The 12,500-nt window shown below is 40.9% G+C and overlaps 1 protein-coding gene across 1 annotated transcript in view; it reads left to right on the top strand.

The window, feature by feature from the left end:
• Positions 1-12,500, top strand: part of LOC138012425 (ATP-dependent RNA helicase DHX8-like) — a 220,691-nt gene that overhangs the window by 148,390 nt on the left and 59,801 nt on the right. The window contains exons 16-20 of the mRNA XM_068859193.1: positions 2,679-2,866; positions 3,582-4,197; positions 9,675-9,832; positions 11,203-11,343; positions 11,673-11,885. Coding sequence (XP_068715294.1) covers positions 2,679-2,866; positions 3,582-4,197; positions 9,675-9,832; positions 11,203-11,343; positions 11,673-11,885 — 1,316 coding nt within the window. The remainder of the gene's footprint in view (positions 1-2,678; positions 2,867-3,581; positions 4,198-9,674; positions 9,833-11,202; positions 11,344-11,672; positions 11,886-12,500) is intronic.

A 12,500-nucleotide genomic window follows, 5' to 3' on the forward strand; every position in this document is an offset into this window, starting at 1 on the left:
GAATCAGTGGATTTGGATTCTATACTGAACTCCGTAGAAAGTTGTGAAGGCAAAACGTTGCTTTTGGAACAAATTATTAAGACTGGTCTTGATCATGTTATGCCTATGCGCACGCGCAAAGTACATTCAACCGAACCACCTTGGATAACATCATCCTTGAAGAACTTGCTACAAAAGCGGCAAAGTGCCTTATCGCGTGGCGACGACCAAATGTTTCGTGAGTTGAGAAATCGTATTAATCGCAAGCGAAAGATGTGCCGCGCAAATTATTACCAAGCCAAGGTGGAACATCTGAAGAAATGTAAACCATCCGAATGGTGGAAAGAAGTGAAAAAGCTTAGTGGGCGCTCGCTTGCCTCCTCGGCGCAAAGTGACACATTGCAATCGCTTCAACATCTGTATGAGAGTATTGACCAGATCGGCCTAGCTAACATCATCAATGAGGCTTTCTTATCGCCAATGCACTGTTACACATCGCTCCCTGCCGCTTTTCCGTGCACTACTTTCAGTAACTACTCCGAAAACCCCCTTGTTGTGTCGGTCGAGTCAGTCCACAAGAAATTATCAAAGTTGAACCCGTGCAAAGCTAACGGCCCAGACAACATCCCTGGATGGTTGTTAAAGGAAAATGCAGATATTTTAGCCGGACCGGTATCTGACATCTTGAACTACTCGTACCGTGAAAGACGCCTGCCATCGTCATGGAAGCACGCAGATGTGGTCCCCGTGCCAAAGCAAAAGCCCGTCCGCGATGTAAATAAGCACTTACGCCCTATCTCACTAACCCCCATTTTGTCAAAGTTGTCTGAAGATTATGTAGTTGACACTTACGTTAAACCTGCTGTGCTGGAGCGGATTGACCCCCAACAATTTGGGGCTGTACCTAAATCTTCTACTACGCATGCGCTTATTAGTATGTTGCACTCTTGGTTGGAATCGACTGACGGAAATGGGGCTACTACGAGAGCGGTACTATTTGACTTTCGCAAAGCCTTTGACTTAATTGATCACCAAGTCCTAGCCCCAAAGCTCTCCTCGTATGATATCCCGGAGTCGATCATGTGCTGGATCTTGGATTTCCTAACGAATAGAAGGCAAAGGGTGAAACTGAGTTGTGATTGTGTATCTGAATGGCGTTCTGTACCAGCAGGTGTTCCTCAGGGGACTAAACTCGGTCCCTGGTTATTTCTGATTATGATCAATGACCTGAGTGTGGCAAATACGAACATCTGGAAGTATGTAGATGATACTACCCTCGCTGAGTGTGTGGAAAAGAACGGAACCAGCTCGATGCAGTCGCGCGTTGACGAATTTGTTACAAAGTCACGAGCTGATGGTTTCCAGTTGAATGAATCGAAGTGCAAGGAACTTAGAATATCATTCACAAAGTCAGAGAGTATTTTAGAGCCTATTACTATCAATAATACGAACATTGAGATTGTTCCATCTGCTAAATTACTAGGTGTTATGATATCGAATGATTTGAAGTGGAATGTGCACGTAGAAATGATATGTAAGAAAGTCGCAACGCGTCTCTACTTTCTTAGGCAATTAAAGCGTGCGAAAGTGCCAACTAATGACCTTTTGAGCTTCTACACCACTTGCATACGGCCAGTCGCAGAGTATGCATGTTCAGCCTTTCATACCGCTCTACCGCAATATCTCTCCGATCAGTTAGAGCGCCTGCAGAAGCGAGCACTACGCATAATAAGCAATAACGAGTTATCTTATCGACAAGCTTTAGAAGTTTTTAGCATACCTACCTTGTATGCCAGGAGAGAGGCGATTGGTAACTCAATGTTTCAAGACATATGTAATAACAATAATCACAAGCTTCATTCACTCCTTCCGCCACCTTACTCTGGCACTTTGCGTACACGGAAAAATCGCAAGTTCCAAGTCCCGCGTTTTAAAACCAATCGTTTCAGAGACAGTTTTATTGTAAGCCATTGCCGATAACATGCCCTTTTGCAACTCATATATATTAAATGATATGTTTTTGAAAAATTTTAGCTGTATCTTAATTGTAATTTAGTGTTTACATAATAATAGCTTTAGTATTGTTAAATTCTTATCAAATAACTTTCTTAATTTATCATTTTATAATTTATAGTTACAATTAATTAACGTTGTACATTTGTAAAAATTATCGTAATTCAGCCCTCGGGCTGCAAGGGTAATTTTAATAAAACTATCTATCTATCTATCTATCTATCTCTGGCGGCTTTTTTTCCTTGTTTCACCTCACACTTTGAACTTTCATGGCGTATGCCTCCAGCCAACCCGCGGTAATTGTTCTCCGTAAAACTAAACAAAAGAAAGAAATTGATGCAGCAGATATCTTAAGGCTTTTATTTTCAACTCCGAACGCATTCCAATGAATCTTGGCCTCATTGGTCAAAAGGACACAATGCCGGTATCCAAGACGCCTTTGGAAATTTCATCTTCGCTCGGCTGACTGGTTGGCAATAAGTACCAGGAAGGAAAAATGGGGAAAGAAAAAACACAAAAGAAGAAGAGAAAAATGCATTACTGGAATAACAACTATTATCAAGGATATAGAAAATGTGAAAGCACTTACCAGTGTGATAAATTCTGGGTACTCTAGTAATCAATTTTCCCTTAGGATTTACCGATTCTTGTTATTTAGTGCTTAGTTTTTCTCACTTTTTATGCAGTGGGTGGTAACAAAGCAGTCTTTGCTCAAGACATGCGAGGTGTTGGATTGGCAAATGATGACATGCCAGAGTGGAAACGAGCTACCTTTGGAGGAAACAAAGCTTCCTATGGAAAGAAAACAAACTTAACTATCCTGGAGCAAAGGCAAGGATTACCCATATATAAACTACGACAAGAACTTTTAAAGGTAAGATTCCTTGAAACCGTTTTTTCCATACTAGGATCTCGCCCGGTGTGATATGAAGGAAAACGTCTGAGTGATTTCTTAACATGTAGATTTATTAATTTTAGTTTCCTACCGTGAGAGAAGAATGATGCATCATCCTTTTCCATGTTGTCATCAAACCAGTGTTTAAAAACTTGATTAAAGTAAAGTTTTTCGGGCATGTGCAGTTTGTTGATGAGACAGACTGTTTTTTCCCTTAAGCTACGGTGAAGTCCCTTTTCAGTCATGCTTACACTGTGAGGTCCTTTGCTCTAGTTATGTTTTACTCTTAGGCTGTCTTCTGCTCCACTGTGTTAAATTGTTAGTTGTCATCAGTGACAATCCTGAGGACTGCACTTGCTTGAATAATGTTCAAAAAACAAGCTGCAGTATTTTCAAAAACATTCCACAAAGAACGTGTCCCTGAGGAGTCTGAACAAGGGTTCGAAATTTGAGGGGAAGATATAAGCATACAAGAAAAACCAGCCAGACCTTGTTATCAGGCTTAAAGCTCATGCATGTGATGTTTTGTCTATGTTTTCATATGCTGTTAGACTCGTGTTATTAATGAGAATATCTGTGACTCCTGGCCACAAGCCATTAACAAAATAGTGCAAGTAACAGCCTAATCTGTTGTGCAAATTGATCTGTTCCTTCTTCATTTCTTGCAGTTTTAGTTTTATTTATTCTCTGTCAGGCTGTCCATGAAAATCAAGTGTTGATTGTTATCGGAGAAACAGGGAGTGGAAAGACGACACAGATAACACAGTACTTAGCAGAAGAAGGCTTCCTTTCTATTGGTAAACTTGCGTGCACCCAGCCCCGTCGAGTAGCTGCAATGTCTGTTGCTAAGAGAGTATCAGAAGAATATGGATGTCGACTTGGGCAGGAGGTTGGCTACACCATTCGGTTTGAGGACTGTACTAGTACGGAAACCAAGATTAAATACATGACAGATGGAATGCTGTTGAGAGAATGTCTTCTTGACCCTGATCTTAATCAATATGCAATTGTTATACTTGATGAGGCTCATGAACGCACAATAAGCACAGATGTTCTTTTTGGATTAATGAAGAAAACTGTGAAAAAGCGCCCTGATTTGAAGTTGATTGTGACCTCAGCAACGTTAGATGCAGTGAAGTTCTCAACATATTTTTTTGAGGCTCCAATATTTACAATACCTGGAAGAACATATCCTGTTGAGATTTTGTATACAAAAGAGGCAGAGACAGATTACTTGGATGCTTCTCTCATCACTGTAATGCAAATCCATTTGACAGAACCACCAGGCGATGTCCTAGTATTTTTAACAGGTAACTTGAATATTGTTTTTTGTACCAGAAAACCCCCGAATTCAACGAACATAGCACTGCAAAAATAAGTGCTGAAAAATATGGTGTACAACCCTAATTGCTCTAGAGACTACAGGCTCCACTTTAACTTGCTGTCCCCGTAACCTTTTATTTGTCCTTTTCTTTACTTTTGACAAATTCATCCCACAGTACCAGAACATAAATCAGTGCCAGCTCAAGTAGATCAACAGATAAATAATATGATTTTGCATCTGGAACTTTCAATCCCAGAAATCGGGTGTCAATAGAAAGACATTCGCAAAGAACTATTGCCTTCCAGACATGTTCTGAATGAGCCCTCTACTGCACATGCAGACTGGATAATTCCAGAATTAGAAAAGGAAAGCGAATGGGTTTCTGGTCAAAAACAGAAGCATGGTTTTGTCAAGTGTTAACTGCGAAAGTTTCAACTGTCTTGAATCATGGAGAACAAGTTGCCCAAGAGAGACACCCAGTTCTAAATGATGAGGATCCTTTCAAGGGCTTAACAAGGTTGCTGATACCAAAGTTTAATGGCGACAAACGGTCATTTGAATCATGGTATGTTGGGTTCCCTGAAATTGTGGGCAAACTCACAAGAGTGCTGCTGGAAAAAAAGCTGTTGAGGTTGTACAGTTGTCTGGAGGGAGAAGCATTGTCTACGATTCAGAATTTGGGTTACTCTGCTGTGGCATACGAGGTAGCTATAGCAAGACTAGTATGGTGGAGAAAGGCGTGAACTTACACTGAGATTAGAAGAATTAGAAAAGTTCCGTGGGGTATATGCAGGGAATGCAATTGACTTAGAATGCTTTCGCTGAGCTTTTGGATACACTTATCATAAAACTTGTTGATGTTGGTCATGAAGGTGAACTGGGTGCATGTTCATTCTATGTATCTCTTCGAAAGCTAAATGAGCAGTTGCTGGTGAAGTATCTAGATTGGTTGAGAGAGAAATATTTAGACAGTAATGTGAGAAATCTTTATGCATTTGTGAATGATGAAGCTGAAGGCACGGTGGTTGCATTGGATACTGTCAAAGGTCTAGGTCAGCTGAAGTCAAAGGGTTTTTCTGTTGGACGTACAATGGCTGTTACTCAAGTGACAGTAAAGAAGAATAATCTTCAGGGTAGGTGCAAGCTCTGCCCAAAGGAGCTTGGACTTTGGTGTTGTAGTTTGTTCAAAGCCCTACCCGTGGATCAAAGGTGGAACAAAGCTCGAGAATTGCATGTTTGCTTCAGCTGCCTATCATCGTTTTACTTAAGTTCATGATGCAGAAGAGCTGGGTGTTGTTCAATTGATGGTTGTCACCATCGACTGATGCATGATGGGACAAAACTGACCTTCTGGGAATTGCAGGTTGAAAACAATGAGAATGGTAGCCTGACGTTGCCAAGAGACTGTACTGAAGTGTATCTGACTGCAATGAGTATCTCCCATTGAGGACCACCCCAGTTGTTGTCAGGAATGGAAACAAATCGTTGAGTATTAATGCTCTATTGGATGACGGAAGCACATAATCTCAAATCAATGAAGACATAAGTGATTGCTTAGGTGTTGATAGGTGAACCAGTCTCTGGTTGTTGAATAACCAAACAGCCAGTCTTAGAAGTCAGTCAGTTCAATTTGGTCTTGAAAGCTGTGATGGCTGTATCAAGAAAACAGTTATAGCTCAAACAATGAAGGGTGTTACAGACAACATGCATGCTGTCAACTGGGTTGTTGAGAAGAAGTGGCCCCGTTTGGCTGGAATAAGAAAGTAAAGGCAACCTTGGGGAACCCTTTGCAAGACTCACACCCTTAGAGTGCACAAGCATTGGTCCATCCCAAAACAACCCAGAATGTGAAGTCAACCAATTACCGTTCTTTGTAAGTGAGGAAAGGCAACTAGACACATTGATCAAACAAATGTGGGACAGTCAGGAACCTTAGTCAAGTGTGTTATTTCGTCCCCAAGATAAAGAAGCAAAAGAAACCATGTTAGCCACACTCAAACCAGCCACAGATGGTTTTGTTGTTGGATTGCCATGGAAGTCTGCAACTCACCTCTTGAAAATAACTTTTCCATGGCATTAACTGGTCTACAAAGCACAGAACGTAAACTTGCTGCTTACCAAGAAGTGATTAACGGCTACGAACGAAAGGGGTATATTCGAGAAGTTCAGGAAGAGAGTGAAGGAGCAAGTCACGTTTGGTACCTTCCACACTTTCCTGTCGTTCGTCAAGAAAAGAGCACAAGTAAAGTGAGACCAGTGTTTGATGCATCGGCCAAGTACAAAGGTGGGTCACTGAATGATGTTCTCAACCAAGGGCCCAAACTTCAAAATGATCTGGTTAATGTTCTCATGAGGTTCAGACGATCGCCTATAGCTGTAGTTTGTGATATTTTAGAGATGTATCTTCAGGTGCAGTTGCAGCCATCTGTCAGGTCAGTTCAGTTCAGAGATTTCTGTGGCGAGTTATGAACATTAACATTGCACCCAAGGGTTATGAGTTTAATTGTGTCGTGTTTGGAGTCAATGCCACACCATACTTGGCTCAGTTTGTGGCGCAGCATAATGCCAAGTTAAGTAGCAGTGAATTCCCAAGAGCAGCCAAAACAGCTTGCAAGACCACCTACGTGGATTACAATTAACATTTTGTGGAAACCATAGAAGAAGCAATGAAGGAGCACCATGATCTCACAACTCTTTGGAAGCAAGCTGGAATGATGCCAAGGAAAAGTGACTTTCCACCTGTGAAGAAGTTCTGAAGGTGATACCACAAGAACACTGCATGGCCAATTTGGATCTAGCAGCTCATGTGATGCTGGTTATTAAGGGAGTCAGCTGCTGATCAGTTCACATTTGTCATGCACCCTCCACCTGACAACATATGCCTGACCAAAAGAAGTTTCTTGAGTCACACTGCAACACTGTTTGACCGTTGGGGTTTGTCTCCATTTACCATCAGGGCTTAAATGATGTTGTAAGATATGTGGACTGCAGGGTTAGAGTGGGATCAAGAGTTGCGAGATAAGCTTTCTAGAGCAGCATCAACATGCTTTAAAGAGCTCTTAAGTCTGTCTGAGGTCAAGACACCAAGATCGTTGAAAGGGCTTGAGCAATTTGCAGATTCACAAATCCATGTATACAGAGATGCATCGCAAGAGGCATATAGTGCAGTGGCTTACCTGAAGCATGAGTACCAGTCCGGTAATTCAACAGAGTTAACTGAATAGAGTGTAGTGTAACATGAAGTGCTAGATTTCTATCCCATATGAACCATGTGAGCGTTAGCCCTACTGATGGAAATGGGCCCACACAAGGACAGAGAAAAACTCTGACCAGGGTGGGAATTGAACCCACGACCTCCGGGTTAGATCTCCGCCGCTCTACCGACTGAGCTACAAGGTCAGACGGGAGCAGGCCGTGGGAACTGAAGATGTTAAAGTAACGGCAATGAACATGTACAAGTACAAGGAAAGGTTACGTTTATACAAACGTTGGCCGTGTAGCACTTATATTTTAAACAGAGTTAACTGAATAGAGTGTAGTGTAACATGAAGTGCTAGATTTCTATCCCATATGAACCATGTGAGCGTTAGCCCTACATATGGGATAGAAATCTAGCACTTCATGTTACACTACACTCTATTCAGTTAACTCTGTTTGAAATATAAGTGCTACACGGCCAATGTTTGTATAAACGTAACCTTTCCCAGTAATTCAACAGTTCGTTTTGTCTTTTCTAAGGCCAAGGTGACTTGGCTGAAAGCAATCAGTATACCTCACCTTGAATTGATGGCAGCTATTGTTAGCTTACAAATTGCAGAGAAAGTGGGACAGAATCTTTGTCTTCCATACGAAAAGTGGACCTTCTAGTTCAAACCATTCATCTTGAAGAGAGTCCGAAAGCGAACCCAGCTGACAAACTCAGTAGGGGCATGACAGTAGAGTCATTAGCCAATGATCAGGCCTGTTAGAATGTGTCTGAATCAACACAAGGAATTGTGGCCCACGATGCCTACTCTTTGCAACAGTTAATATGACGCGGAGAAGAACAGAAGTACAGTTACACACTTGTGAGCTGGAAAGATACACAATTGGATCTGAAGAGATATTCTGACTGGTTTAGATTTCTCTGTGTTCTTATGCGATTTGTTCGTAACAGCTTGAAGATGTCAAGAGTCCAGGGTGCCTTGACAGCAAAAGAGATTAATGAAGGTGAGTTCTTTCCAGAGGAAGTAATGCAAGCATCAAAAGGAGATGCTCTACCCTAAGTTTGAGAATATTGCCAATATCTTCAGTTGTTGCAAGCGATGGGCTATTGGGGATAACAGTCTGCAGCTGGCTGACATTGCGTGGGAAGCACTACATCCCATCGTTTTGCAGAGGAAACACGAAATAAGAAGACTGATAATAGAGCGTCTTCACAAAGGCAGTGATCATGCAGGTACAAATCAAGTTTTAGCTTCATGGTCTGCATGGTTCTGGCTTCCTGGAGCCAAGGAAGTGATTCGCCAGTGTAAAAGAGACTGCATGTTTCACAGGAGAAGAAGAGTATGGACAGCCTACAGATCATGGCTCCACTACCTGCTGTGCAATCACAGATGTCATTGCGAGTGTTAACCAACATTTCTGTTGATATTCTTCTTAAAGTGGCCAAACAAGCCATGTCCTGTGTATTAAGCAAGGCAGATCTTACTGATGAAGAGCTCATGACAGGGGTAGTGGGAGCTGAGGGGTTGACTCATCAAACGCAGATGATCCTGACCCATTAACAACAAACCATTTCTTGTTTAGTCATCCTGGAGGTCAATTTTCACCAGAATCAGATACGGAGCCAGTGAGGTGGTGGCATGTCCAGGAATTTGTCACCAGTTTTGGAAGAGGTGGCTGAGAGAGTGGTTGCCATCCCTTCGCCAAAGAAAGAAGTGGGGAAAAGAGAGGCGAGGCCTGGAAGTGGGAGATCTTCTTTTGCTGTTATCTTGAGACACACCTCATGGAAAAATGGCCATTGGGGAGGATAGTCAAGGTCTTTCCGGGATCAGATGGACATGTACATACAGCCAATGTTGAAGTGAAAGGCACAGTGTTGAGAATACCAATTGTGAAGCTGTGTCCACTTGAACGCAATGCTTGAAATCTGACACTGTGTCTTGTGTAGTTATTTCTCATGAACTGTTCAAACAATCATATTGTGTGTAAAAAATGAACTTTAAGTCCATTTTGGAAGGGGAAAAATGTTTTGAAGATATGTAAATGATCGACAGGGCACATGACGTCTTGTGCACAGAATGCGGTGTAGCCATGCTTCCACTTATTTTTGTGTGCTTATTCGTTTATTTAACCAGGTCTTTGTAATTTAGCTCTCCAGCCTTTTTTACTTTCCGTTTTCTTGAGTTGCTATTTAATTATAACATATGCGCGAATCATATATACGTGGTGCAATAATGGCTTGCATTTCCTTTCTAATAGGCCAAGAGGAAATTGACACAGCCTGTGAGATACTATATGAACGAATGAAGAGCTTGGGTCCTGACGTTCCAGAACTGATTATTTTACCAGTATACAGTGCTCTACCATCGGAGATGCAAACCAGGATATTTGATCCTGCTCCTCCTGGCAGCAGAAAGGTTTGCTATCAGAGACAAAGTAAAAAAAAAAGCCATTGACACTCAAAACATTAAACTTTAGCAGGAATAATGTTAATGGGTCAAACTCTAAACAAGCGACAAAGATGGATGGCTTTGAGCACGCAGAATGAGCGAGTATACACACTCTTAAGATAAACTGTTGATTGAAAACTTTTGTTGTCTTGAAATATTTTTCATAGTTCTTGGAATGAAATTGGTCGTGCACGCTCAATTACCTCTTGTTCGTTTCCAGGTAGAAACCAACTATTTTTACTGGCTACTGTATACAAATATATTTGTTGGATGGATTTGTTTGTGCCTCTTGAATATGCTTGCCAAATAATCCCATCTTGTCACCTAGACTTTAGCAACTACAAGCTGTCGGTGAAAGACATGGGTACAGGCTCTTAAAAGTATCTCCTCTTGACTCAGATGTTTGGATCATAATATATATTTAGTTTAAAGAGTCTCTGTAAAGAGTTTAAATTATCTTCATAATGATCCATGTCTTGAGTCAAAGGCGAAATATTTGCAAAAGAGGACTGCATTAAGTTTATCAAAGTCATGTTTACTTAATTAAGTAAAGATATTCAGGCATTAAGTTGTATGATCTTAATCCTTTGACCAGTGTGGCAATCTTCTGCAATTATTTTGTGCACTAATATATTTTAAAGAACTCACTAAGCAATGTTCAGAGAAAGTCTTTTCAACAAGGGTGTATACAAGCATGACAGTTTCCATGGTCTTAACAATTAAAAGTATCCTGCCCGCTCAATAATTGTCAAATTTTGTTGTCGAAGGCTGTTTGGAAAAGAGGAGAGGACAGCTACAACAAGTTGCAAAAATAGTGGAGACACTTCGCCTTCTTGGGTCATTATTAATTTACCTATTATCTTCCACGCTGAAGTCCCTCTCCCTCCCTCCTCCCCCCTTATCAGTGTAGCTAGCAAGACAAAACAATGTTGCAAACTTAAACAGTGAACTTTGAAAGGCGGGGAGGGGAAGGGAAGTGGGAAAGGTTTGAATTCTAGATATAGCGGGTATTGGAAGCTAGAAAAGGTGTTTTTTAATGAAAGTGTCTCAACAATTTTACAACTTGTTGTAGCTTGATCTTGAGGGCAATAGAAGATATACTTTGATCTAGGTACTTACTAGAGTTTGGGCGATAGCTGACAAGAGTAGACTCTCTTTTCAATCATGTAATCAATTTTAAACTTATTCTTAGAACAAATTGTCTTTTTAGAATAGTGATACATGTCCACCACCATGCTGCTGTTTGAGTCCATTCCAATTCAACACACAGTAAAGACTCGAGGACCATGGACCGTGGTGTACTTGAATTGCATTAATTCTTTTGTCTCACCTGTCAGGTTGTAATTGCCACCAATATTGCTGAGACATCACTGACCATAGATGGCATATACTATGTGGTTGATCCAGGATTTGTCAAACAAAAAGTCTACAACTCAAAGTCAGGAATTGATGCATTGGTCGTGACACCAATTTCACAGGTTCACTGTGCTTGTTTTTTCTTTTTCTGAAAAATTAGTGAGATTGAGGGCTGATTACTGAAAATAACAAGGAAATGATGGTAAATCTGCTCAAAGGATATTGGGATAAAGAGTATTTGCAGACAGTTGAAATTAAGGTCAAATTTAGCCATGCTCACCCTTCCTACACAGTAAAAACAGTAACGAGAGAAAGGGGTTGCTGAATTGAATAATTTGGGAATCTGATAATTGTATTCAAGATTTAGACCTTTTACAAAAAGATAATGCAATACCTTAAACATAACCAAAGTGAACTACAAGTTGCTTACCACTGTTTGCTATACTTGCAGGCTCAAGCTAAGCAACGCTCTGGTAGGGCAGGTAGGACAGGGCCTGGTAAGTGTTATCGCCTTTATACAGAGCGTGCGTACAGAGATGAGATGCTACCAACTGCAGTCCCTGAGATTCAACGTACAAACCTTGCAAGTACTATACTGTCTCTCAAAGCCATGGGCATCAATGACCTATTATCCTTTGATTTTATGGACCCACCACCGATGGAGGCAAGTAAAGACTTTTGTTTTTGATTTTGATAATCCTCCAACCTTTGTCTCCCCATGTCCCAAGCCTTTGTCCTCCATTGATGAGCAGAAAGTATTGCTAAAGTTCCCCAGAAATATTTGCTTAGGAAATATAACTTATAGCTAAGTGGAGTTAAACTAATGATTATGATGTCAACCAGCTGCACATTACTTTAGGTGCATCTATGATTTGTGGTGTTTGGTGTAGCTGTATTACGCTCTTCTGTTGGCCCCCTTTTCTAGAAATTGTCACCTTTTTAAACCACCTTGGTTCTGAGTGCATGGTGTGTCTTTTAAATGATCATCATATATACCAACTGAAGATTGCTTTCAAGAAACCTTTCGTAGTATTTGGTTTATTTGCCAGGGGAAAGGGACTTAATTTGGGCGTGCTAGTTAAGAAGCTGGTGAAAAGAAGTTATTTTGTCAGTGACACTTTAAGTCTTGTAATAAGTGTGTTGTGATATCCTCTTCAGGCGAGACTCGGGAAATTCACAGGAATCTTGATATCTAAGATTCAGTGACACAATGACAGGCCTTCTCATTGGATTGGTACAGTAACTGAAAAATTTGCATCCATGAAATTGAAGGTTTTAC

The sequence above is a fragment of the Montipora foliosa genome, chromosome 8, assembly GCF_036669935.1.
Source record: "Montipora foliosa isolate CH-2021 chromosome 8, ASM3666993v2, whole genome shotgun sequence".
NCBI classification, from domain to species: domain Eukaryota; kingdom Metazoa; phylum Cnidaria; class Anthozoa; order Scleractinia; family Acroporidae; genus Montipora; species Montipora foliosa.